The 25,314-nt window shown below is 41.9% G+C and overlaps 1 protein-coding gene across 5 annotated transcripts in view; it reads right to left on the bottom strand.

Moving 5' to 3' along the window:
• RTEL1 (regulator of telomere elongation helicase 1) overlaps positions 1-25,314 on the bottom strand; it is a 151,415-nt gene that overhangs the window by 25,873 nt on the left and 100,228 nt on the right. For 4 of the 5 annotated variants that reach the window (XM_087962324.1, XM_087962327.1, XM_087962325.1 and 1 more), the window contains exons 25-31: positions 23,922-24,045; positions 19,019-19,181; positions 15,061-15,209; positions 11,731-11,829; positions 6,274-6,484; positions 3,218-3,355; positions 901-1,014 (exon numbers count right to left, since the gene is read on the bottom strand). In XM_087962324.1, coding sequence (XP_087818450.1) covers positions 901-1,014; positions 3,218-3,355; positions 6,274-6,484; positions 11,731-11,829; positions 15,061-15,209; positions 19,019-19,181; positions 23,922-24,045 — 998 coding nt within the window. The remainder of the gene's footprint in view (positions 1-900; positions 1,015-3,217; positions 3,356-6,273; positions 6,485-11,730; positions 11,830-15,060; positions 15,210-19,018; positions 19,182-23,921; positions 24,046-25,314) is intronic. The other variant, XM_087962326.1, reaches the window with a different exon arrangement.

Here is a 25,314-nt window from a genome sequence, read left to right as displayed (position 1 = left end):
AGCATGTGCAATGCTTACTGAGAAGCAGACTCACCCTCTTACACTGGTAAATCGGAACTGAGAACAATGATTATTGCTGCAAGCTATGCGTGTCACAAAATTCAAAGTAACAGAAACATTTCCTTTCCACCCTAAAGAATTATAATTCCTTTTTTTAAAAGTCCAAACTGCAGCAGAACAAAGATTCCTTTCCTGAAGCATAATCTTCAAAAGAGCATTTAAGAAATTCCCTCTTTCTCCCAATTCAAACATCTTACCGTATTTATCGGCGTATAACACGCACTTTTTTCCCCCTGAAAATAGGGGGCAAATGATGTATGCGTGTTATACGCCGATATAATGTTAAGAAGCCTTCGGTGAATGCTGCTGGGATCGGGGATCAAGGACACAAATGAAAGAAGGGGAGGGAGGAAGCAACCGAAGCCTGTCCTTCTCTCTGGGTCAGCTCTCTCAGTCGCTCTCTCGCTCCTCCACCAGCACAGGAAGAAACTGCTTCAAAGAAGCGGGGGGGTTTCCTGTCGCCTCTCCCCCACCCCCACCCCGTCCGCCCGCCCGCCCGCCCGCAGTGCTCCGTTCTGCCTGCCTGCCTGCCTTCGTTAATGGTTGAATCGGAACAGCTTCGGCTGAGTAAAAGAGGCGAATAGTTATTATTCTCAGCCGAAGCTGCTCCCAAACAACCAGAAACTAAGGCAGGCAGGCAGAATTTTTTTAAATTTTTTTTCCTGAAATTTCCCCCTTAAAATGAAGATGCGTGTTATACGCCAGTGCGTGTTATACGCCGATAAATACGGTATATGGTTTCATCCCAGGGTGAGTATGCGACTGAATTCAGTTTTAACGATGAACTAGAAACGAACAGTTCCCCACAGGTATTATCAAGGAACTTTATTGTAAGCATACCTTTCATATTTAAATCAGCCGTCAGGTGTCCTCCGCCTTTGTTTAAATGCTGCACGGAATTAAGCTGTTTAGTAGAATTCTCCTCCAAAGTAATTTTATTCTCATTGCCCTGTCCTAAAAATCAAAGAAAACCAGATAAGAGAGACTGGCTGGCTGAAGGAAGTCAAACCTTGAGAACAGATTAGCAGAGTGGTCCCCAACCTTTTCCAGCTTGGCGGCCTGGCCCGGTGTAGGTTGTGGCCTGGGAGCTGGGGACCCCTGAATTAGCAGCAAAAAACAACAGCAATAGTATTTAGACTTATATGCCGCTTCACAGTGTTTACAAGCTCTCTCTAAGAGGTTTACAGAGTCAGCCTATTGCCCCCAACCATCTGGGTCCTCGTTTTATCCGCCTCAGAAGGACGGAGGGCTGAGTCAACCTTGAGCCTGGTGAGATTTGAACTGCCAAACTGCAGTCAGCTGGAAGTCAGCAGAAGTAGCTTGCAGTACTGCCCTCCAACCACTGCGCCACCATGGCTCAAAACCAACAAACATATCAGAACACCAAGTGTGATAAAACCCTCCCAAGAAATAATTCTATTAGTTAGTGGTAATGGTATGGTAATGCTCATACACCCCGGGCAAGGTAGGCAATAGATACATATTTTAAGTAAGTAGAAATAGTATTGATTTATTATTTACTAAATTTATACGTCGGCCATCTTGTTATTAAGCAACTCTGGGCTGTTTATAGTATCATAAATAACAGTACAGGTAGTCCTCCACTTACAGCCACACTTGAGCCCAAAATTTTGTAGCTAAGTAAGACAGTTGTTAAGTGAGTTTTGTCCCATTCTATGAGCTTTCCTGCCACTGCTGTTAAGTGAATTACTGCAGTTGTTAAGTTAGTAACACAGTTGTTAAGTGAACTTGGCTTCCCCATTGACTTTGTGTCAGGGCTCCAACAAATCCATCCCCCATTCAAACCATCACTCTCTAGCCATATCTCTCAGAGAAAATAAAATTGATTTATTAGAAGTGGCCATGTTGGTGTTAGCTGGGTGCAGCTGACACTAAAATACATCATTTATTTCCCGTTTGACCCTGGTCTTCCCCCCACTCCCTGGACGTATATTCTCCAATGGGACACATCCATAGCCAAGAGTCATCCATCATGCTCTCCAGTAATATTCTTTCTTGCGACAACTCTGGGCTGCCAAGGCGATTATCTGAGGCATTTGAGGAATGCACTGCTTTCCCCCACTCCCTTTCTGCTGGCAACTAAAAGGACCAAAGGAGTATTTTTTTAGTTGGCACTTTGCTTGTCAGAAATTCGCAAGAGGTGATCATGTGACTCTGGGACACTGCCACAGTCATAAAGGCGAGTCAGTTGCCAAGCAGCTGAATTTTGATCACGTGACCATGGGGATGCTGCAAGGGACATGTAAAAAATTCTGGGAGTTGAGTCACTCTTTTTCAGGGCTATTGTAACTTCGGCTTGTCACTAAACAAAAGGTTGTAAATTGAGGACTACCTACACAGACAACTAAAAAAATGCAAATGTTAAACTTTAAGCATTAAGATTATAGCATTAACGAATAATTCTTTTTTCAAATAAGTTTTTTATTTTTCAATATAAACATATATATTTTGTGGACATTGCATTGACTGGGTCATGTCTTTTTTAAGTAACAGTAACCATAATAATACAAATAGGTATGTGTAATTCTAATCTTCCCACTTCCGCAACTTCAGCAATACTAGTCATTCTTCATAATCCAGAATAATTGCAGAATAATTCCATAATTCTAAGGATTAGAAATTGTGTAGGGTTTTGAGATACGCTCCTGGGATTGATTAAATATTGTTAATATTTGGCGTTATTATTGACCCTACACATTTGGAATATTTGAAGTTATGGTGGAACTAGGAATAATTCTCAAAAAATATTAATAGAATCTAGGGACTATAAATACAGGGTGCAAAGAAATGCTATTTATGTTTAAATGAATTAACGGGAAAATGAGAAACAAATAAAATTTATTGATGGCAGCTGGCAGGTGGGAGGGGAAGTTCCTGGGAAGATTCAGGAGAACTTAAACCCAGTTGCTGATGAAGAAAACGGGCAAGGAAGTCCAGACACTTTTTCCTTGTTAAGATGGATTTGCTTTCTTTCCAAAGAGCTCAAAAGAAAAGCCTCTACAAAAACAAAACCAGCTGGAAGAGGACACTCTGTTCTGGCGAGGGCATTATTATTTTTCCTGGGAAAGGGGTGGCTTCTACGAAAAATACCTTTCAACGCCTCTGGAGCTGCAAACTGCTCAGAGGACAGCCTCACCTGCATTTTCAGCCAACAACAATCTATCTTCTTGCAGAAGGCTGTGCTCAGGTTTGTATCCGCAGCCGACTCCGGTCAGGGAACGGCAAGCTTCGTCAAACTGCTTTTTGTGCTGAGGCCGAATAAATTGGTAAAACTCTGTCAAATTAAAAAAAGAAGAAGGAAAGATGATGATAGTTAAGAGGGTTGAACGCTGGCCTACTTCTCCCCAAATGCAGAGTACATTTCAGCCTGTGCAAATCCAGCACCGTGGTTTGTCGAACTTGGTTAATGGTTCAGTGTGTAGCATACCTGCTACAACTTACGCCACTGTGAGTGTTCCGTTGGTTGTGAAAGGTATAGTTTTTATTAGAGATCCAATGTATTGCAGTACTGCAAAGCCAGAATGGAGAATCATGCCCCAAATCCCTACGTTTTACTTTTCCCTCCCTTAACGGTCTCTCAATGCCCAACCAGATGTAACCAATCAGGTTTAGGCAAGATGTTTTCCTATCGGTCAGTCCAAGTGTAGTTTGGTATGCAGCTCCCTCTTCCTTCCAGCTGGGTGACCTTGAGGCAGGGTCTCTAGAGAAGGCACAACACTGACTTTTGCTTCCCCAAGCATTCCCTCCCTTCGCTCTCCTTCCCCACAGCTCATGGCAGTCTCACTGCATAGCAGCAAAGCATAAGTTAGCACAAGGTGGCAGCTGACCGTGTAGGAGTGGGCTATCTGCCAGTGGATTCCCCCACTCCACTTCTACATCTTAAGACTGTGCAGCCAAAATTGGCAAAACAAATGATTTTCAACAGTATTTTTGTTGTTTGGGGATGAAGGTTAGGGCAAGCCTGTGAGTCCTCCAGTAGGCACAATGCATCTATTCTACCTTAATTCAACCACAGGTTTTTGCCATCAGCTGGCACTTAAAATCCTTTTAATTGGAGGTATCTTCAGGCTCCTCAAAGGGAACTTAAATCATCAAGAAAGCCAGTTTCGTGTAGTAGTGAAGGTGCTGACTTAGAAACCAGGAGACACTTCTAGTCCTATCATAAACATGAACTACAGCCGGGAATCCTTGAGCCAGTCAGTCTCAAAGGGTGGACTGGGGGAAAAACAGGAACAAGAGTAGTAGATATGTTTGTTGTCTTGGACCGTATCTGTATGCTTATATCTGGGAATGCGTTATTATATATGGATATTTATTAATATATTAATTAATATATAAATAATACATAATACATAACAAATGTATGCAAAGCCAGAGTTAAGAAATCAAAAGGTGGGAAATGCCACTGCTACAAAGAAGCTGAAGAAACAGGATTTCCTAGTTCCTTTCTTCCTGCTGCAACAACGTTGCACAGGACTTACTACAAAAAAAGTGGCATGACATACACCAACGTGCCTACCGTCCCTGTCCTATTGTTTCTCTTATTCTTTTATTTTTCTTATATGTACCCATTTCATGTATTCACAACTATGTATACATTTATACTTATTATCTTGTAAACAATTGGCAAATCAAATAAATAAATAAATAAATAAGCATATGTTAGTTTGACAATGTGAAAATTTATATAAACGGTGAGTAATGACTACGAAAGGATAGCACAAAAGATTGGTAACCAACTGACACACGGTATGTATATAAAATGGAAGGTGGTTTTATGTTTTGTTTGTATATGTTTGTCTTAAAAAATAAAAACTTTTATTAAAAAAAAAAAAGGTGGCATGACAAAGTAAGTAACGAGGTTACACTGGAAGATCTGCAAGAAATACCAATTGCCTGAAAGCCATAACTGGCGGGACCCCAAAACAGAGAAAGTCGTAGAAAAATGAAGACGCTAAATTGTGCTGGGACTTTAGAATTCAGACAGAGAAGCCTCTGCCACGTAGCTCGCCGGTCTTAACAACTGTCGATAAGAAAGATAAAATACCCTGGCTAGTGGATGTAGCAGTACCTGAAGAGAGCAGAAGAGAAGAAAAAGAGCTGGAGACAATCACACAATACAAAGACCTGTGAATAGAAGTAAAATGACGGTGGCAAAAGGAAGCAAAGATAATACTAATGGTCGTAGGCACCTTTGGGTGCAATCCCAAAATATCTGGAGCACCACGGGAACACCTTCGGCATTGACAAAATCCCCATCAGTCAATTGCAAAAGGCAGCTTTACTTGGAACAGCTGACATCCTGCAATGATACCTTTAACACCATCAAACGTATCTGCCTTTCCCACATTTTTGGAAAGGACTCGATAGGTGAATAAAAATGACAAATCTAGTTCAAACACCTGGCTGACTGTGCAACCAATCATAATAATTAAAAATCTGTGCGTTAGCCACAATGGTTACTGTACATGTTACAGTACATGCCGCCCCTGTTACAAATCATAATCTCTATATATAAAACAGCGAAATACCACTTAACACATCATCACAAAATCTCCAGAAACGTAAAGCCTACAAACTTGAAATTGGGCACATCTGTTCCTTTTGGCTTCTAGGTGCTCACTAAGAAATTTTTTTTTCCGAAATGATCATCAGAGCATTAGCATTTTCTATATTATTATTATTATTCACACGCTCTGATGCTAAGGAGTTCTACTCCCCCTCCCCACCGGAAAATAAATCTGCTCCAAATGCAAAACACAAGCAGAGGAGAGGAGAGTTTTAGTTTCACAGCACCAAGAAGCTTTAGTTCAGAACAGTTGAGCTAAGCCACGCCCAGGCTCCTTGCTGTCTCCTTCTTGCTCACACAGCAAATTTCCAAATGGCCCTCAACTCTTTCACACACTGACAGGATGCTAACAAGATGCTGCTGGGCAGAGACAGAATTTTTTTTTTCTTATTTTCCTCCCCCAAAACTAAGCCCAACCACATAGTTTCGTAGAGAAGCATGGGTATCGAGCTAGTCCCTAATCCTGTACATAGATGCAAATCCAAACAGCAGAAGGGAACCTTAAAAAATATCAACAAAGTGTTAATCAAAAGTATTAACGAAAGGAATGAAAGTCCCATTTAATCCCTCCTTGTTATTCATACATACTATTGGTACAAGAGAAACCCAGGCACTTCAAATACCTCGCAGTAGGGTGTGGGTGTTTTCATCTTCTAAGAAAAGTCCACTCAACTGAAATAACATAGCATCGAAATCGTGTTTTCTTTTGTACTGGTGGAGGGTTTGTGAAAATACATCAAAATTTAACCGGCTCAGAGATTTCTGCACCGCTGCAATAAAAGCGACAGCTCTGGCTGTCTTGGGGTCCGAAGAATTGGCTGCCTCGTTAGTTTGCTGTAAAGTTAAAAAAAGAAAGAAAAAAGATTATTATTTTTTTCTCTCCATATGCCCCGTTGTTTTAGCCATCTTAATTTCAACTGTCTTTTTCCCCCTTCCCTTTAAATATCTTTACTGTCTAAATCCCCTCCAAATATTTCCCAGAATGAATTTCAGGGCCTGAAATAGCTATTGTGCTGATTCTTTGTTTTTTTCTCTCTTTTATTTGTATCCCACAATTATTATTTTTACAAATAACTCAAGGCAGTGAACGTACAAAATATACCTTCCTCCTATTTTCCTCACAACAGCCCAGTGAGGTGGGTTGGGCTGAGAGAGATTGGCCCAAAGTCACGCAGCTGGATATCATGCTTTCAAGACAGGACTAGAACTCACAGTGTCCTGGTAATTGGCCCTAAGTCACCAGCCAGCTTCCATGCCTAAGGTGGGACTAGAACTCCCAGTCTCCTGGTGATTGGCCTAAAGTCACCCAGCTGGCTTTCATGCCTAAGGCAGAACTAGAACTCCCAGTCTCCTGGTGATTGGCCTAAAGTCACCCAGCTGGCTTTCATGCCTAAGGCAGAACTAGAACTCACAGTGTCCTGGTAATTGGCCCTAAGTCACCAGCCAGCTTCCATGCCTAAGGTGGGACTAGAACTCCCAGTCTCCTGGTGATTGGTTCAAAGTGACTCAGTTGGCTTTCATGCCTAAGCACTAGGCATGCCTCAGCTTTCATGCCTAAGGTGGAACCAGAACTCCCAGTCTCCTGGTGATTGTCCCAAAGTCACCCGGCCAACTTTCTTGCCTAAAGTGAAACTAGAATTCATGGTCTCCCACTTTCTAACCTGGTGCATTAGCCAATAGATCAAACTGGCCCTTAATTTATCTCTTACGCCCTAGTAAATATTATCCTTAATCTTCTTGCAGGCACCTGTGTTCTGTGAATAATGGTGTAGTTAAGACTTGAAGAAGCAAGAAATTTGAGAAATGTTTTGAGGTCTTTTTCTTTGATGAGACATTTTAATGAATCTAAAAAAGTAACTTGAGGTTACTTTTTCCTTAAGGCCCGAAATAGTTTCTTGTAGATGCAAACAGCCAAGATTATTAGGAAACACTATGCTAAAGTAAATATAATTAGTTCGGGTAGATGAAAGGAACTATTGGTCCTTCAATTCAACTTGTCTAATCATGCCAGCTGTGATTCTCCTGAAATTCACCAAGAAAAAAGCCTCTCGCTCCCATCAGTTTTGGCCTGGTGTGGTTTCTGTTTACTTTTCTAACGGGAAATCCTGAGACAATACAGGTACAGGTAGTCCTTGACTTACGATCACAATGGAGCCCAAAATCGATGCTGCTAAGCAAGAAAGTCAAGTGAATCACTGCAGCTGTTAAATCGTTCTTTATTTGGGGTCGCAGGATACCGTTTCCAGCTCCGTTCTGAGGGAGGGAGGGAGGGAGGGAGGGAGAGGGAGAGGGAGAGAGGGAGAGAGGGAGAGAGGGAGAGAGAGAGAGAGAGAGAGAGAGAGAGAGAGAGAGAGAGAGAGAAGGAGGCCTTGCAGGGTCCCAAAGACTCATTTCTGGAGGAGTCTGGGGGAGAGAAAGACTTTGCTGCTTTCCTTGCGTGCAACCAAAAGCAGAAGAAGAAAGGAGCAGAAAGAAGCAGCCCGGGGGGGCCAGGTCAGGAGCAAGTTTCCCCTCTCCGCCCTTTCTCCCCTCCTCTCACTATCTCGCGTTGTTTGCAATGCAACCCTTGCATTCCCGCGGGCCATGTGGGCAGTGCAGCCTTGTGTTCCCACGCAGCCTGGATTAATTGCTTTGGGGATTGCTTTGCGGGTGACGTATCTCTGCGGACCATCAACATTTTCTCGCGGAACACCAGTGGTCCCCGGCTCATTGGTTGGCGACCACTGGTTTAGGGCCTCCTGTTTGAACAGAGATTTAGAATAGAAGATCTTTGAGGTTTCTTCCAACTCTGGTATTCTGTCCTGGGTGGCAAAGAGGGGGCATGAATCACTGTACAAGTAGTCCTTGACTTGCAACAGTGCGTTTAGTGACCATTCGCAGTCATAACGGCACTGGAAAAAAGGGGACTTAAAATCATTTTTAATATTAACAAATCACTGCAGCATTCCCCTGGTCACAGGATCCAAATTCAGACACTTGGCATGACTCAAGTTTATGACAATCCACAATGCATGACACATCCTGGAGTCACGTGATGACTTATGGTGACTTTCTGACAAGCCAAATCAATGGGGAGTTCACCACCATGTGATTCACTTGAACAACTGTGGCAAGAAAGCTCATAAAATTGGGCAAAATAGCAATTAACAACAGCTGTCAAGGCCAGAACACACAGTTGTAAGTCATTTGTTGAATAGAAACTGCTGACACATGCATGGTGCAATCTACGCTATGATTGGTTGCTGTCAATATAAAAGGGGAATTTCTCTTTTTTCACCTCTTCCATGTGTTCTGTATACAGATAGTCCTCGACTTACAACAGTTCATTCAAAGTTACAACGGCACTGAAAAGAGACTCATGACCGTTTTTCAGAGTTACGACCTTTGCAGCATTCCCTACGATCATGCGATCAAAACCCAGGTGCTTGACAACTGGTTCATATCGACGGGACCATCTCTTGCCGGTCACATCTACCCGACCCATTAGAGTGAGGAGGCAGGGGATGCTGTGGGTCCCACCCCTGAGGGAGATACACCTGTCGGGACCCAGAAGAAGGGCCTCCTCCGTGGTGGCTCCCTCTCTCTCTGGAACATCCTTCCCCCAGAGATTAGAACGGCCCCCCTCTCTAATACTCTTCCGGAAGGCGCTGAAGACCTGGTTCGGCCAGTGGGCCTGGGGAACCCAGAGCGGGATGGAGCCCATCAAATGGCTGGCGTGATCTGCTGTCGTCGGGGAGGGGGTGGGTGGGAATTGGGGGGTGATTTTTAAAAAATATTTATTTATTTATTTCAGATTTTGTTCTGTTGTACTTTATTAATTTACTTGATTCTTTTTGTTATTTTTTATTCTTTTTTTTGTTTTGTTTGAAATATGGTTTTACATTCTGTAAGCTGCCTCGAGTCACTATGGGCAAATAGGTTTGCAATATAAATTCAATAAATAAATATTGATGACCGTTGCTGGGTCCCAAGGTCATGCGATCCCATTTTGCAGCCGTCTGAACAGCAAAGTCAGCGAGGAAACCAAATTCACTTAACAACCAGATTTACCAACTGCAGTGATTCACTGTGGCAAGAAAGGTTGCAAAACGGGGCAAAACTCACTTACCAAATGCCTCACTTAACAACAGAAATTTTGGGCTCCAGTTGTGATCGTAAGCCGAGGACGAGCTGTACCGCTTAGCTTGCCTCCTGAAGTTCCTGTGCCACCTTGTGTTTTGCAGGAGGATGACAAAGACTGCTGTGAACTTGAACGCTAAATATATTTATACAAACTATAAAAGACTGCAAGCTTGTATTAGTGTCTCTGTCTTCATCTGGACGGCTGCTGTGCAGTTCATTAACAACTGTCTCAATTTTGGATTCAGTTGTGGCCATAAGACGAGGACTATCTGTAGTCTTTCATCCCAAGAAAGGCCAAAACTTGTCCATCAGCCAAACCTGAGCAAAGCATCCTCTGTCCGTGCCTTCTATCTGCTGATCTCGCAGGAGCAACAAATCCAGGAGGATTCAATGCAACCCCCCATCCGAGAACTACACAGGATCATAAAGGATCGCCAATGTACAAAACAAAAGCTCCAGGGGTTTTGTCCCTTCCAGACAGAACGCACACATCACAGTGTTGTCTAAATAATTGTCCTTAAACTAGACCAACACAGCTGCTGACTTATGTCATGTGCTCATCATGTTTATTTGTAGCGTAGCATGAACAGTGGCGCAAACCTAACTCATCAGGCCAACGTAGAGGGAGTGACGGCGATGAGGAATTTGTTTCAAAAAATCCAACAAAGAATTGTGGTTGCAGCAGAATTTTTTTTTTTTAACTTAGTGATGACGATCAATCAAACTCTTGTAAGCATGTGGAGTATTAAGACATAGGCTATAAATAGTATATGCAGAAACCTAGCAGAGAATATTTAGGGGGAAGCTAGGAAATTGTCATGTTTAAGAGGAAACAAAACTCAGCATACTTGTTTGTACATTGTTTTCTACAGGCAAGGGGAAGTGGATGAAATGAGCACAACAGCTTTGGAATGCAGATAGTTCTTGACTTAACGATCGCAATTGAGCCCTACGTATCTGTGGCTAAGTAAGACAGTTGTGAGTTTTGCCACAAGAGCTTTCTTGCTACAGTCGTTAAGTGAATCACTGCAAGTTGTTAAGTTAGTAACACGGATGTGAAGTGAATCTTACTTCCCCATTCGCTTTTCCAAAGGGGAATCAGATGACCATGGGACACCGTCACAAATATGAGCCGGTTGCCAAGCATCTGAATTTTGGGGCATGCGACCAAGAGGATGCTGCAACGGTCCTGAGTGTGAAAAAAAAACAAAACGGTCCTAAGTCACTTTTCTCAATGCCGTTGCAACTTTGAACAGTCACTAAATGAACTGTTGTAAGTTAAGGACCACCTGTAATGAACATTGTGTAATAACCAGGCTCTTATAGAGAGAAGGGACCCTAATAAAGCAGGGGTGTCCAACTTTGGCAACGGTTTCTCCAATTACTCCAAGGCAGTAATTGTCTTGAATCAAACGGTGCATTTGTGATTTAGTTTTATTATTATTATTATTATTATTTTAATTTTTAAATACTCTGTAGTGTGATTGTGATGTGGTATTTGGGGCACTGTGCTAGAGTAGCTTTCAAATTTCATTGTATTTGTGGAATGCAACGACAATAAAGGTATTCTATTTTAAGACCTATAAAATCCAACCCCTAGAATAAGGGATCTTCAGATTTGACAGCTTTAAGACTTGTTGGACTTCAACTCCCAGAATTCTTCCTCCAGTCCATGTTAGCTCAGGAATTCTGTGTGTTGAAGTCCACGAGTCTTAAACTTGCCAAGTTTGAAGACCCCTTGCCCTAGAATTTCTCCATCCATGGCTGGCTGGGGGATTCTGGGAGTGGAAGTCCACAGGTCTTAAAAGCTGCCACAGTTGGACACCTCTGCTATAAAGAAGATTAAAGGCTGTAGGAGGAAAACACCTTTCCTCCACAACAGTCAAAAGGTTGTGTGAATGGGGTTCATCTGCTTATTGGAAATACACCCTTTTACAGCCAATGCAAATGCCACATACCCAGCCGCTGACTATCTTGATTTTCTTCCTGCCGCCGCCTTTCTGCTGGTCCATCATTTTTTTTTCATGCTGAAGGGACAGAGTTGACAAGCGCTTTGCCTACAAAAGGAACAAGGTTAATAGCAATGTCTTCTTTTTCTCCAGGGGTGGGGGGTTGGGGGGTATTTGTGGTAGCAAAGGTAGTGTCAGGGCTCCAGCAGTTACCTCCATTTAAATCATGAGTCTCAAGCCGAACTTCCAAAACTTAAAAGAAGATTTATTAGGAGTAAACATGTCCTGTAGCCGACTCTGAGACACATAATTCACTGTCACCCTTGACCCTGGTTTTCTCCCACCGCCTGGGTATATCGTAATTCATATTCTCCAATGGGACACATCCATAGCCAAGAGTCATCAATTATGCTCTCCAGTGAGAATTTTGCCCGGCAGAAACCTCGGTCACCTAGAAACTATATTTGAAAACTATTTATGGAATGCAAGCTGCCTACTGCTCCCCCCCGTTTCTGTTGGCAACTCTAAAAAGACCATAGAAATATTTTATGAGTTGACAGGTAGTTACTCTTTCTAACATAACTTCAAGGGAACCACAAAAACTGACCTTCACGACATCCCACAATAGATGAAGGAACCATTCAATTGGTGGGAAGACCCTTGAGGTGAAGAACGAAGCATTTGTAGCTAAAGATTTGCATTTTTTCATTCACTCATTCATTTATTCATTCATTTTATATTGCTACACAAGTTAGTTGTTTTAGCAAGAGTTTTATCACATGTTACAACATTCCTTGCTACGCTGATTAAGTGAATCACTGCAGTTGTTAAAGTGTTATCTGGCTTCCCCACTGACTTCGCTCACCAGAAGGACTTAAAAGGGGAATCACATGACCCAGGGACATTGCAACCGTCATAAATACGGGACAGTTACCAAACGTCTGAATTTTGATCATGTGACCATAGGGATGCAGCCATGGTCCTAAGTGTGAAAAACGGTCCTAAGTCGCTTTTTTTAGTGCTGCTGTGTCTTCACTAAAGAAACTGTTGTAAGTTGAGGACTATTTTATTTGCCCCTCATCTTCTTTCAGAGCGACTCTGGGAGGCCTACTGCACAGTATTTATAGTGCTTTATTCTTATTTTTTTTCATATTGTTGAATTGTTTTAGTCTTTTTAACATCGTAAGCCGCCCAGAGTCACCTTATGATTGAGATGGGTGGAAAATAAATGTAATAAATAAAAAGATAAAGCCCAAGTAGTGGAGATAATTTAAAATAGAAACCCACGATTTGAGCAAGTGGGATTTCCCCCCTGAGAAATATGCTGACATTCGAGGGCCAAAAACAGTCAAATCACTTTTTTAAAAAAACCAAAACATCTGAGCAAATACAGAAATTACAAGAAAGAAATCCAACTCAGAAAGGAAAAAAAAGAGAGAGAAAAAAACATCTTAGCAGAACGTGAAACAGAGAATTAAACATTTCTCAGCTAAGCTGTACGATTAGCAGCAGAGTCAAGAAAAGTTATTTGGGTGATTATTTTTTTTAACTTCTGCAAATGTTTTAATCCTTAATCAATTTGTGAATCAGAGTTTTTATAAGTTCAAGGGAAAGCAATTTGCTGCTTTTAAACTCTAACATTAAACCCCAATATTGCCTAGGGGGTTCAGGATGCCTTACATATAAACAGATAACAGATCATCAGAGTTGGAAGGGATCTTATAGGTCATCTAGTCCAACCCCCTCCCTACACCATTTCTGACAGAGGGCTGTCCAATCTCTTCTTGTAAGTCTCAAGTGATAGCTCTCCCACAACTTCCGAGGGCGAGCTGTTCATTTAGAAAGCTATTGCTGATACCAAAATACGGGTAGTCCTCAACTTACAACAGTTCATTTACCGTCCGAAGTTACAATGGCACTGAAAAATGTGACTTAATGACATTTTTCTCACTTAAGACCGTTGCAGCATCCCCATGGCCGCATGATTGACAACTGACTCGCGTTTATGACAGCTGCAGTGTCTTGGGGTCATGTGATCACCTTTTGTGACCATCCTGACAAGCAACCGTGGGGGAAACCAGATTCCCTTAACAACCGTGCTGGCTAACTTAACAACTGTAGTCATTCACTTAATAACTGTAGCAAGAAAGGTCATAAAATGGGGTAAAATTCACTTAACTTTTATCATTTAGCAACAGAAAATTTGGGCTCAATTATGGTCAAGGTCTACCTGTATAGAAGATTTTTTTTTAAAGTATTTGATTTATTTATTTAGTGCAGCTTTTTAGGTCTTTCCAAAGCACAAATATCTAAAGTCAGTTTATAGTGAAATAATTATTCCACCAAGCCTCATACATCAATTTCAATAGTTTTAAAGGAGAGAAAAGCCGATGATGTCTGCCCTCCTTAATAGGTCAACTTCAGGCAGCCAAATAAGCCCATGAAAGCAGTGCCAGTCGGGGATTGTGGAAATTTAAGAGTAATGTACTATATCTGTAGAGAACTATTTATGAAAGCTGACTTAAAAGTTACTGGGAAGATCACAATATTTCTATGTACCATTTTTTTTCTGCCACTCAAAGCACGGGAGTTCAAGTAGGAGTCAGAAGCAGACGAATGACTAGGCGAAATTCATCTTTTAATTTCTCCACTACGCAGCAAGTGACATTCCCAAACAATAGCCGGAGCCAATCTTGAAAATCAGCAGGGCAGACTTAGAAATTAATAATTAAGTTAACAACTTAGTTAATCCAGATCTCTATCATCCCTTCCTCCATCCATCTGTATCGACCGGTATCAATCGGTATGTATGTATGTATGTATGTATGTACGTACATGTCTGTCTGTCTCTCTATCTACCGTATCTATCTCTATATCTATCTATCTCTATATCTATCTGTCTGTCTGCCCTATCTATCCATCCATCCATCTATCCATCCATCCATCTATCTATCCATCCATCCATCCATCCATCCATCTATCTATATTGTCGCCCTAATTTTAAGATACTGTCTATCTACCTATCACCTACCTATCTCTGTATGTCTGCTTGTCTACCTGCCTAATTTTTAAAAGCCACTATCTATCTACCTATCACCTACCCATCTAGCCAACTCTATATATCTGTCTGCCTGCCTGCCTATGTATCTAATGTTTCAAAGGTATGCTGGGCATCTTTCGAAAGAGCCTTTATTTAAAGCCCGAATGTCGTTGTGAGACAAGTAATGGAAAATTAAACGCAGGAGAAAGCTTATGTTTACGTCGCTGCCACCCACATCAAAGGAATCCTATAATAAAGGGGACCTAAATGAGCCCCGACAGTCCAGTCCATGTGCATACCGATTCTTCTCCCGGCAAGCGTTCCTCCTTGTATGCTTCATTACAACTTTTATCGTTGTGCTCCAGGGCACCCAAGAGGCCTCCAGGCTGCCTTCTGGAAGAGGATGGGCCCTGCCCATAGGCCACACACAGCCCGGCTTCTCCGTTATCTGAGAAAAGAAACAAAAGCCTGAAAAAAAATGCATTTCGAACAACTTTGTTTCTTTGTGTTCTACTAAGGCAGGGATCTTCAAACTTGAAACAGCTTTAAGACTTGTGGACTTCAACTCCCAGAATTCCTCCTCCAGTCATGTTAGCTCAGGAATTCTGGGAGTTGAAGTCCACAAGTCTTAAACTTGCCAAGTTTGAAGACCCTTGCTCTTCTCTCTCTCTCTCTCTCTCTCTCTCCTCCCTCCCTCCCCTCCCTCCCTCCCTCCCTCCCTCCATCCATCCATCTATCCATCTATCCATCTATCCATCTATCCATCCATCTATCTATCTATCTATCTATCTATCTATCTATCTATCTATCTATCTATCTATCTCTCTCTCTCTCTCTCTTTATCTATTCCAGGGGTCTTCAAACTTGGCAAGTTTAAGACTTGTGGACTTCAACTCCCAGAATTCCTCCTCCAGGAAAGACATACAAACATGGTTCTGTGGCTGGGATGGCTCCCCCAAATACCTGTCTAGAGGCCAATTCAAAGGAGGATGAACCAGTCCCAGGCACTTCAGGAGGGGACTTGGTCAATGGCTCCAAGCAGCCAGCTGAGAGTAATTTGGCTGAAGCACAAGTGCAGCCCATCAGTGATGATGAGAATAGAATAGAATAACAGAGTTGGAAGGGACCTTGGAGGTCTTCTAGTCCAACCCCCTGCTCAGGCAGGAAATCCTATACAGGGCTTTTCAAACTTGACAGCTTTAAGACTTGTGGACTTCAACTCCCAGAATTGCCCCTCCAGTCATGTTAGCTCAGGAATTCTGGGAGTTGAAGACTGCCAAGTTTGAAGACCTTTGGGCTAAGGAATAGGAAGAGAAAGGCAAGCACTGGTCCAATACAGGTAGTCCTCGACTTACAAACACTTCGTTTAGTGACCGTTCGAAGTTACATCGCTGAAAAAAGTGACTTATGGCCATTGTTCACATTTGCAACCATTACAGCGTCCCTGTGGTCAGGTGATCAAAATCCAGATGTTAGGCAACTGACTTGTACTTATGATGGTTGCAGTACCCCGGGGTCCTGTCATCACTGTTGCATGTAGGTAGTCCTTGACTTATAGCCATTCGTTTACTGACCGTTCCAAGTTGTAACGGCACTGGAAAAAGTGACTTATGACTGTTTTTCACGCTTACGACCGTTGCAGCATCCCCATGGCCATGTCATCAGAATTCAGACGCTTGGCAACTGGCTCCTATTTATGACGATCACAACAGTTTTTCCCCTTTTGTGACCTTCTGACAAGCAATGTCCATGGGGAAGCCAGATTCACTTAACAGCCATACTACTTGCTTAACATCTGCAGTGATTCACTTAAGAACCGTGGCCAGAAAGGTCGTAAGACGGGGCAAAACTGCCTTAACAAAGGTCTCAGTTAACAACATAAATTTTGGGCTCAACGGTGGTTGTAAGTCGAGGACTACCTGCGTGTTAAGGTGTTTAATTTAGTACCTGGAACATTATATTAATATATTAATGGGGCCAGGCCACAAAATTGTGGTTTGATTGATTGGAGAGGGTGGGCTCCTGCATGAGGCAAACTACGTTATGATTGGTTGCTGGGCGAGAAGGGGGAGTTTCTGCTTTTTCCCGCCTTTTTCTTCTCTCTCTCTCTGTGTGTGTGTGTGTGTGTGTGTGTGTCTGTGTGTGCGCGCGCGCATGCACTCTGTATGCTCTTCTCTGATTTTCCTCATGATGTACTGATGCGCCCGACTATCTTGTGTACTATAAATATCTGTAGATGCTAAATATATTTAATTTAAACGTTGCACGTTCGCGTCAGCGTCTCAGAGTTCATTTGGACCGCCGGCTTCGCAATGCCCTGACAGAACGCATTTGAAGAACTTTAGAATTAAGACTTTTTCCATGATATGACTAAGCAGTTCCAAAGAAATCTATTTTTGTTCGCATCAACAGTAGACAAAATGGGCTGGAGTGGATGGCTAGTCATAGCCCTTCGTTGCATTTTGCCCGGCTGATGGTTTGCTTCTTAACACTTTTAAACTCTTGTGAGTCTCAGAAAGTTACCACGGTGAACCACAAAGTCACTAAGTCGTCTTCGGGCCCAAAAGAAAAACCAAATAAGGAGAAAAAAAAGAACAACAATTATCTGTTGCCTTAGACCAAGGTTGGACACCCCTGCCTTAGACAAATGGCGGAAGAATGACCTTTTATAGCCCATTGCTGAGCTGGGTCCAAACAAGCAGTAAGCATCCCTTGAAAGCAGCAGAGACACAACTGCGAAGGGTCCTGGGTGCTACTCTGAGCTTGGATGCTGTCTTGCAGACGTTTCATTACCCAACTAGATAACATCATCAGTGCTAGAAGGGAGTGGGGTTTGCAGGGAGAGGTGGGGGAAGAGGAGGATGACTGTGAGGTCCCCGGTGCTCTCTGAGCTTGGTTGCTTCGTTGTAGACGTTTCATTACCCAACTAGATAACATCATCAGTGCTAGAAGGGAACGAGATTTGAACTGATGATATTACCCAGCTGGGTGATGAAACGCCTGCAAGAAAACCACCAAGCTCAGAGAGCACCGGGGACCCCCTCATTTCAACCCTAAGCTCATTTACTGGTAACACAAATATTAGGTATGCAAATGGAATGATTTGGTGTACACTGTGTACAATTTGCACAAAGCCACAATATAAATTAATGAGCTTAAAACCAGGAATGTTTCATCGGTTCCAGGATGCCTCAGAATACGAATGACTAAATTTTCCGTGAATAAAAAGGGAAAATGAAACAGCCAGATCAAGCCAACAGTTACCTTGAAATTGTGCCTCATGCAGCGTCATCATTACAGTGGACATTACATAAGGACAGAAGATCAACATTTGCAAGTCAGCGTCTGTATCATTGTTGCTGCTTGCAACATTCATTTATTTAATTAGATTTTTATCTTGCCTTTATTACTTTTATAAGTAACTCGAGGCAGTGAACTTACCTAATACTCTTTCCTCCCCCTGTTTTCCACACAACAACCTCTGTCTGAGGCGGGTTGTGCTGAGGGAGAATGAGTGGCTCAAAGTCAGCCAGCCAGCTTTCATACCTATGGCAGGACTAGAACTCTTGCCTTCACATCTGGATTCTTTGCTCCTGCCCTGCCAAACTAATTACTTCAGGCTGGCTTGATTGGATTTAAAAGTTACAGTTTTTGTTGATCGTGTTTTGGACTTGATTCCCTGTAGTCAAAGGCTGTTCCTCGGAGAATTTTTCTCCAGCCAGGACATTGGGGGCAAAGTTGGAGCTAATAAAGGGACTCCTACTGATTATCTGACTGTGTTGCTTTGTGCCAAGCTCTGGGTCATCACACGCTTGGGAGCTGAAAGGTGGGGGAGAGCTGAGGTGGATGGAAGTTCAGCCAAAACAACATAGCTGCATGATGAGTCAGCCACATTTCCAACGGCTGCCTGGCCAAGGAAGGAGAAGCAAAGTGGCCAGGCAACTGTTTCACATCCTGGTTGGACAATCGGAGATATTGTTTTGGAAAATTGAGAAAATCCTAGGTATAGTGATGTGAAAAGCCGGGAAACTTTCAGTACTGGCTTTCTACTAGTTAGGGCCAAGATGGTGTACTTTAATAAACTTGTTCTTTGAGGAATTGGAATGACTCAAGAGTTCGTTTTAGGACGGATGCATTACTGGGAACCGGACACCTGTATAAGAACAGTGCTCACCAAACAAATGCTTTGCAAGTTGAGAATTACCAGTACCGTACATGTTTCCTATTCTCACGTGTTAAGGAAAGGAGTGTACTGACCCATCCGCTTCCTTTTCAGACTAGGAACGTGGTCTTCCAAGACGTTGGCTTTTGTCCCAGTAGGGAACAGCTTGCACGGAACAAGAGATGGAGATGAGGAATCATTTTCTTCGGCAATGACGGTAGAAGAAAGATGACGAGGAGGAGTTGGAGGACCTGGCATCTGTAGAGAAATGAGAAACTTCACATTACAGAGAGACCATTTTCAAATAACCAATACAGGTAGCCCTCGACTTACAATTGTCCATTTAGTCACCGTTCGAAGTTACAACGGCACTGAAAAAAGTGACCTATGACCGCTTTTCACTCTTACGACTGTTGCCGCATCGCGATGGTCACGTGATCAAAATTCAGCCGCTTGGCAACTGGTTCATATTTATGATGGTCGCGGGGTCCGGCGGTCAGGCGATCCCCTTTTGTGGCCTTCTGACACGCAAGGTCAATGGGGAAACCAGAAACTGGAAAACCGTGTGACTAACTTAACAACAGCTGTGGTTCACTGAACAGCTGGGGCAAAAAAAGGTCATAAAATGGGGCAAAACTCACTTGACAAGTGTTTCACTTAACAACAGAAATGTTGGGCTCAATTATGGTTGTAAGTCAAGGACTACCCGTAGTCACAATTTTGGGAGGGGGGAAGGTGTAGTAACAGGTGAGAGCAAAGCGAAAAGAATGATGTTATACCACATATATTAGCTAAGGCAGAATTTTCTGTCCTCTGAATTCAGAGGGGTTGCTGTAATTACTGGCAATGGGTCAGAAGGCCTGAGAAACTATAAAACAGCTCTAAAAAGGGGCCAATCCAGAAATCTACATTCTGCATATTCTAATACGGAAGATGCCACCGCTGTATAGTTTCTTGCCTCTGGTTTCTTATTTTTGTACCTAAAGCTGTTAACATTTCTGATTTTTTTAATGGGAAGCTCGAGTTGCTTTGCAGAGTGAGATGGGTAGCATATAAATGTGATAAACAAACAAATACAATAAATGAACATTTTGACATATTCTGACTTTTTTTTTAATAAACAAAGGTCTTTCTGGCATTGAGATATTACCCAGTTTGGGTAATGTCTGCAAAAAAACAACCAAGTTCAGAGAGCATCAAGGTCCCCATAGTCATTCTTTACTTCTCCGCAAACCCCATTCCCTTCTAGCATTGATGATGTTGCTTAGTTTGGTAACGAAATGTCTGCAAGAAAATAGCCCAGCTCGGACAGTACCAAGCATTCCTCAGAAATCTTTCTGTTATCAAATACAGGGATGCTCCTCTTTCAAATGTGACAGCCTTTTTTCTACTGTCACTTCTCTTAATGTCTGATTGAAAACTTCACTCAGGCCTTCCTGCTATGCATATTAGAAAATGAATGTTTTATTTATTTTATGTAGTTATGACGTTTATATGCCAAGCATCTCATCAATAAGGAGATTCTGGGAAGCTTACAAAACATGCTTGTTTCAATTGACTGCTTTCGCATATTATTTTAATACATCAGTTATTATCTATTCTAAAAATTTCCCTAGAAAACTGCTTTGAGATGCTTTGGCATTAGAATTGGTATGTATGCATGCATACTACATATTTGCAGTAAATATGGATTTTTCCACATAATGACCTGGTATCTAGCAATTTAGTTACATAGTTACAGAAGAGTTGGAAGGGAACTTGGAGGTCTTCTAGCCCAACCCCTTGCTCAAGCAGGAGACCCTATACCACTTCAGACAAAAGGCTGTCCAGTTTTTTCTTAAAAACCTCCAGTGATGGGGTAAATTGTTCCATTGATTAACTGTTCAGGAAATTTCTCCTTAGTTCTAAGTTGCTTCTCTCCTTGATAAGTTTCCATCTGTTGTTTCTTGTCCTGCCTTCAGGTGCTTTGGAAAATAGCTTGACTCCCTCTTCTTTGGGGCAGCCCCTGAGATATTGGAAGACTGCTATCATGTCCCCCCGGTCCTTCTATTCTCTAGACTGGCCATACCCAATTCCTGTAACTGTTCTTGATATGTTTTAGTCTCCAGGCCTTTAATCATCCTACTTCCTCTCCCCTGCAATTTTTCCAAAGTCTCAACATCTTTTTTGTAATGTAACGACCAAAACTGGATATAGTATTTCAAGTTGAAATTCAAGATTTTCAACTCTGGAGTCAGGTTAATCTTCCTGGAGTGATCACGGCCATCTTGAATTAAATACAGGGGTTTTCTTTTCCACCTAATGTTCACCATTTTCCTGCACTGTTGGTCCAGGCTGGCAGGTATAAACACACTTAAATAGGCTGGGCAGCGATCTCATAAGAAAGTAATGAAGTTGGCCATACTTGCGTCAACAGTGAAATGGGTGAGCGTAAAAAACATATAAAACAAACAAGAGGGAATATTCAAACTGTTCTTTAAAAGAAACATCTATTTGCCATCATAAGAAATTTCAGCTCTTAAATGGGCTTGGCAACTGCATAATTGACTTTGGAGCAGTTCTTACAATATTTATTTATTCATAGGAAAAAGAAAGTGCTGCTTTGCCAAAATAGCATTCAAGAAAGAAAATTATCTAAAAACAAGCTATGAAGCTATTAGAAAACAGATCAGCTGTCTTTGATTTACTTTGAGGACTGGGCTGGGTCCCTGATTCTCATAACTGACCAGATGTCTATGGAATTTCAAAACCATTCAGGTCATGGTTGTCCCAAAAGTGCTTTTTCCAAAAGGCAACTAGACTTTCTTGGTTTTTTTCTTTCCAGGAACTGAAGATGTTTGCTGGATGAGAAGCAAAATATTTTTCAAAGGAAAAAAAACCCAAAGAAAGTTCAATTACCTTTTGAAAAAAAAATCTTTTGGGATAACTCAAAGGTCTCAAAACTTGGCAACTTTAAGACTTGTGGACTTCAACTCCCAGAATTCTGGGAGTTGAAGTCCACAAGTCTTAAAGTTACCAAGTTTGGGGACCCCTGAGATAACTTTTAAGCCAAACTATTACAAAGTGGAACCCAACTGTTATCCTAACAGGCTTGGGTATAAGATTCAGAGGAGACTCTTGCAACTGAGTAGGTGATCTGAAGATGTCTCAATATACCACTTTACATTGTTAATTAATCCAAGGTCTTTGATCTTAAATTACCACACAAAATAAGAGTTTCAGCCAATTAGGAGTCCTTGGTGCTCTCTTTCAGATGTTTCATTTCTTTTAGATGTTTCATTTTGCAAACTAGGTAACATCATTAGTGCTAGAAGAAAGTGGGGTTTGCAGAGTAGAGGAATGTCAGCCCTGAAGTTAGCCAAACCGTGGCCATTTCAATTTTTGTAATTTTCCCCAGGGTGGTTCTCTTCTCATTGCTTCAGGGCTGGAGTGAAGGGGCCGGTGGTGGTGGTGTAGAGTTAGCTGGAGTATTGTAGCCAAAACAAAATTCCTTGCCGTGGGAATCAAGGACATTGGTGCAGGTGTTCAAAAGGTGGAGACTGAGGTCACCTAGCAACTGGACTGTATGCTGATTGGACCGTGTGACCGGAGAATCTGGGGGGGAAGTGACAAAGTTTGACTTTTAATTGGGTGGAAAACCGATGGTAACTTAGAGCCGGTTTTCCACCAGGAACTTGCCAATTTGATATGTCCCAATAAAATGTTCTTTGAGGAAATTGCCTGCCTCGGAGTTCTTCTTGAATGGGATGTTTTACTTGGAACCCTGAGGAGGGGGTGGGGGGAGGAATAGGAATGACTGCATGGTCCTTGATGCTCTCTGAGCTTGTTTTCTTGCAGACATTTCATTACCCAAACTAGGTAACATCATCTGCTCTAGCCTCAGTGGACTAGCACTGATGACGTTACCTAGTTTGTTAATGAAACGTCTGCAAGAAAACCACCAAGCTGAGAGCACTAAAAGCTCCCCAGTTCTCCTCCTCCTCCTCCTCCTCTCCATAAACCCCATTTCCTTCTAGTTCTGGGGCATTAAGGTAATGAAACATCTGCAAGAAAACCACCAAGCTCAGAGAGAACCAAGGACCCCTCATGTCAATCTCATTCCAAAATCTCCTGCAATTCCTACTCCGATACACTGGAAGGTGTTATGGCTCCCCCTTCAGAGTTCAAACAACACAAAACCAAAAGCAGCCGTTCCAAAACTTAAATCCAACAGAAAGGAGTCTTACAAGATAACGGCTGTCATAAATTATATTCCACAGCAATAATACACGCCCTGTTCAGCAAAACAGTCCTGGCACAAATTCTCAAACCTCCGAGCCTCTGCTGAAAACCTCTTCACGCAGTCACTTTGTTCCTGACAATCTTCCCCCACACAGCTGTGTCCTTTTATACTCCTTGAGGCAACGTGCTAATTACTGACTCGCCCTCCTCCTTCTAACTGAGTTTGCCTCCGTAAACCACCTAGATGGGCGTGTCAATCTCCCTAAATCAACGTCTGGCTTGATGCCTCCCCACAGCTTGACGTTTCAGCCTCCTTCTAGTTCTAGCATCAAGCCACGATCTGTCAGCTTCCTTGCTCGACTCTTCTGACTCATTTTGTGGATCAATTGCTGGCATGAATGAGGTCGAGGGTTCAGGCGAAGAGTGTCTGTGTGATAACCTCTCATCCCCCAGGCTCACATCTGTGTCTTCTAATAATTCAGACTCCAAATTCTCAGCAGGCTCCAGCCTTTCATCCTCAGAGTCATCAGAGTCAAAACTCACAGCAGGATCGATCCTTTCAGTCACAACAGGAAGGTATCCAAACACTTTTGTTATCAGGTTAATAGATCAATTTCCTAAACTAACAAGGGGACAAGATTTTTTTAAAAAAAGTCTCTGGGTGAATGCTTTACATGTCTGATGTACTCATCAGAACACAACCTCTGATAATTTGGAGACTTTCTTTCATACATACATGCACACACACCCCTTTACATGTTGCTTTTTTATACTTACACGCTGTTGGATAGTACGGAAGAACTGAGAAAAGTCCCTGACGGCGTGTCCAAAGTTTGCATAAGTTTTGACGTGAGGGCGGATCCAGGAGGGCAACATGGCTTTCATCTCAGGCAGCGCGAACCTGTTGAGAATTGAAGACTTGTAGTCAGCCCTGGCAAAAATAGATTACAGGCAGTCCTCGACTTATGACCGCAAGTGAGCCCAAGATTTCTGTCGTTAAAGTGAGACCCTTGTTCAGTGAGTTTCGCCCCATTTTGTGACCTTTCTTGTCACCGTTGTTAAGTGAACCATCACAGTGGTTAAATTAGTAGTGAAGGTGTTAAGTGAATCAGGCTCCCTCAGTGACTTTGCTTGCCAGAAGGTCGCAAAAGGAGAGCATGTGGAAAAGGGGATGACGCTGCAACCGTCATAAATGTGAGTCAGTTGCCTAGCGTCTAAATTTTGATCATGTGACCATGGGGATGCAGCAATGGTCGTAAGTGTGAAAAACAGTCATAGGTCACTTTTTTCAGTGCTGTTGTAACTTTGACCATCACTAAACAAACTGTTGAGTTGTGACTCTACCTATGTACAAACATATCTGATCTCTATATTCGGTAGATGAGAAGAAAGAAGTTAACATTAAGGGTATCAAAGTCTAGAATAGAATAGAATGGAATGGAATGGAATGGAATAGAATAGAATAGAATAGAATAGAATAGAATAGAATAGAATAGAATAGAATAGAATAGAATAGAATAGAATAGAATAGAATAGAATAGAATTCTTTATTGGCTAAATGTGGTTGGACACACGAGGAATTTGTCGGTGCAAATACTCTCAGTATACATAAAAGAAAAGATACATTCATCAAGAATCATAAAGTGCAAGCAGCTAGGATTGTATTTGCTAAAAATTGGAAGAGTGAGAAAATACCATCACAGGAAGAAATTATTAAGAAAATATTGGAATGTGCTGAAATGAGTAGATTGACATTTGAAATTAGAGAACAAGAAGATAAACAATTCTATGAAATTTGGGACCTTTTCTATCAATGGCTAGATAATAAAATATAATAATAGAATATTTAGAACTTTAGGAAACAATGAATACATATTTCTTTTTTTTCTTTGATACTATCTTTATAAAATTTTATTAAGATAGACTTGGTATGACTTTATGATTTGCTATAAAATAAATTAAGTAAACTATAGTTATCTCATTAAAGTATGAATTAATAAAATTATAGTCAAATGATTGTTTAATAATGATATCAGGCTATATAATTGTTGATTGATAATATGAGCTATTATGTAATATAACTACAATGGAGACTATGAAATGGATGCACAAAAAAAGTGGTAAACCAACCGACACACTGTCTGTAAACTCATGAAGGAAAGGATGATGT

The sequence above is a fragment of the Notechis scutatus genome, chromosome 3, assembly GCF_049901735.1.
Source record: "Notechis scutatus isolate UNSWTSFEM ecotype Mainland chromosome 3, rNotScu1.2, whole genome shotgun sequence".
Taxonomy (NCBI): Eukaryota; Metazoa; Chordata; class Lepidosauria; order Squamata; family Elapidae; genus Notechis; species Notechis scutatus.
Note: the sequence above shows the minus strand (reverse complement) of the source record. Positions and strands in the feature narration are given on the sequence as shown.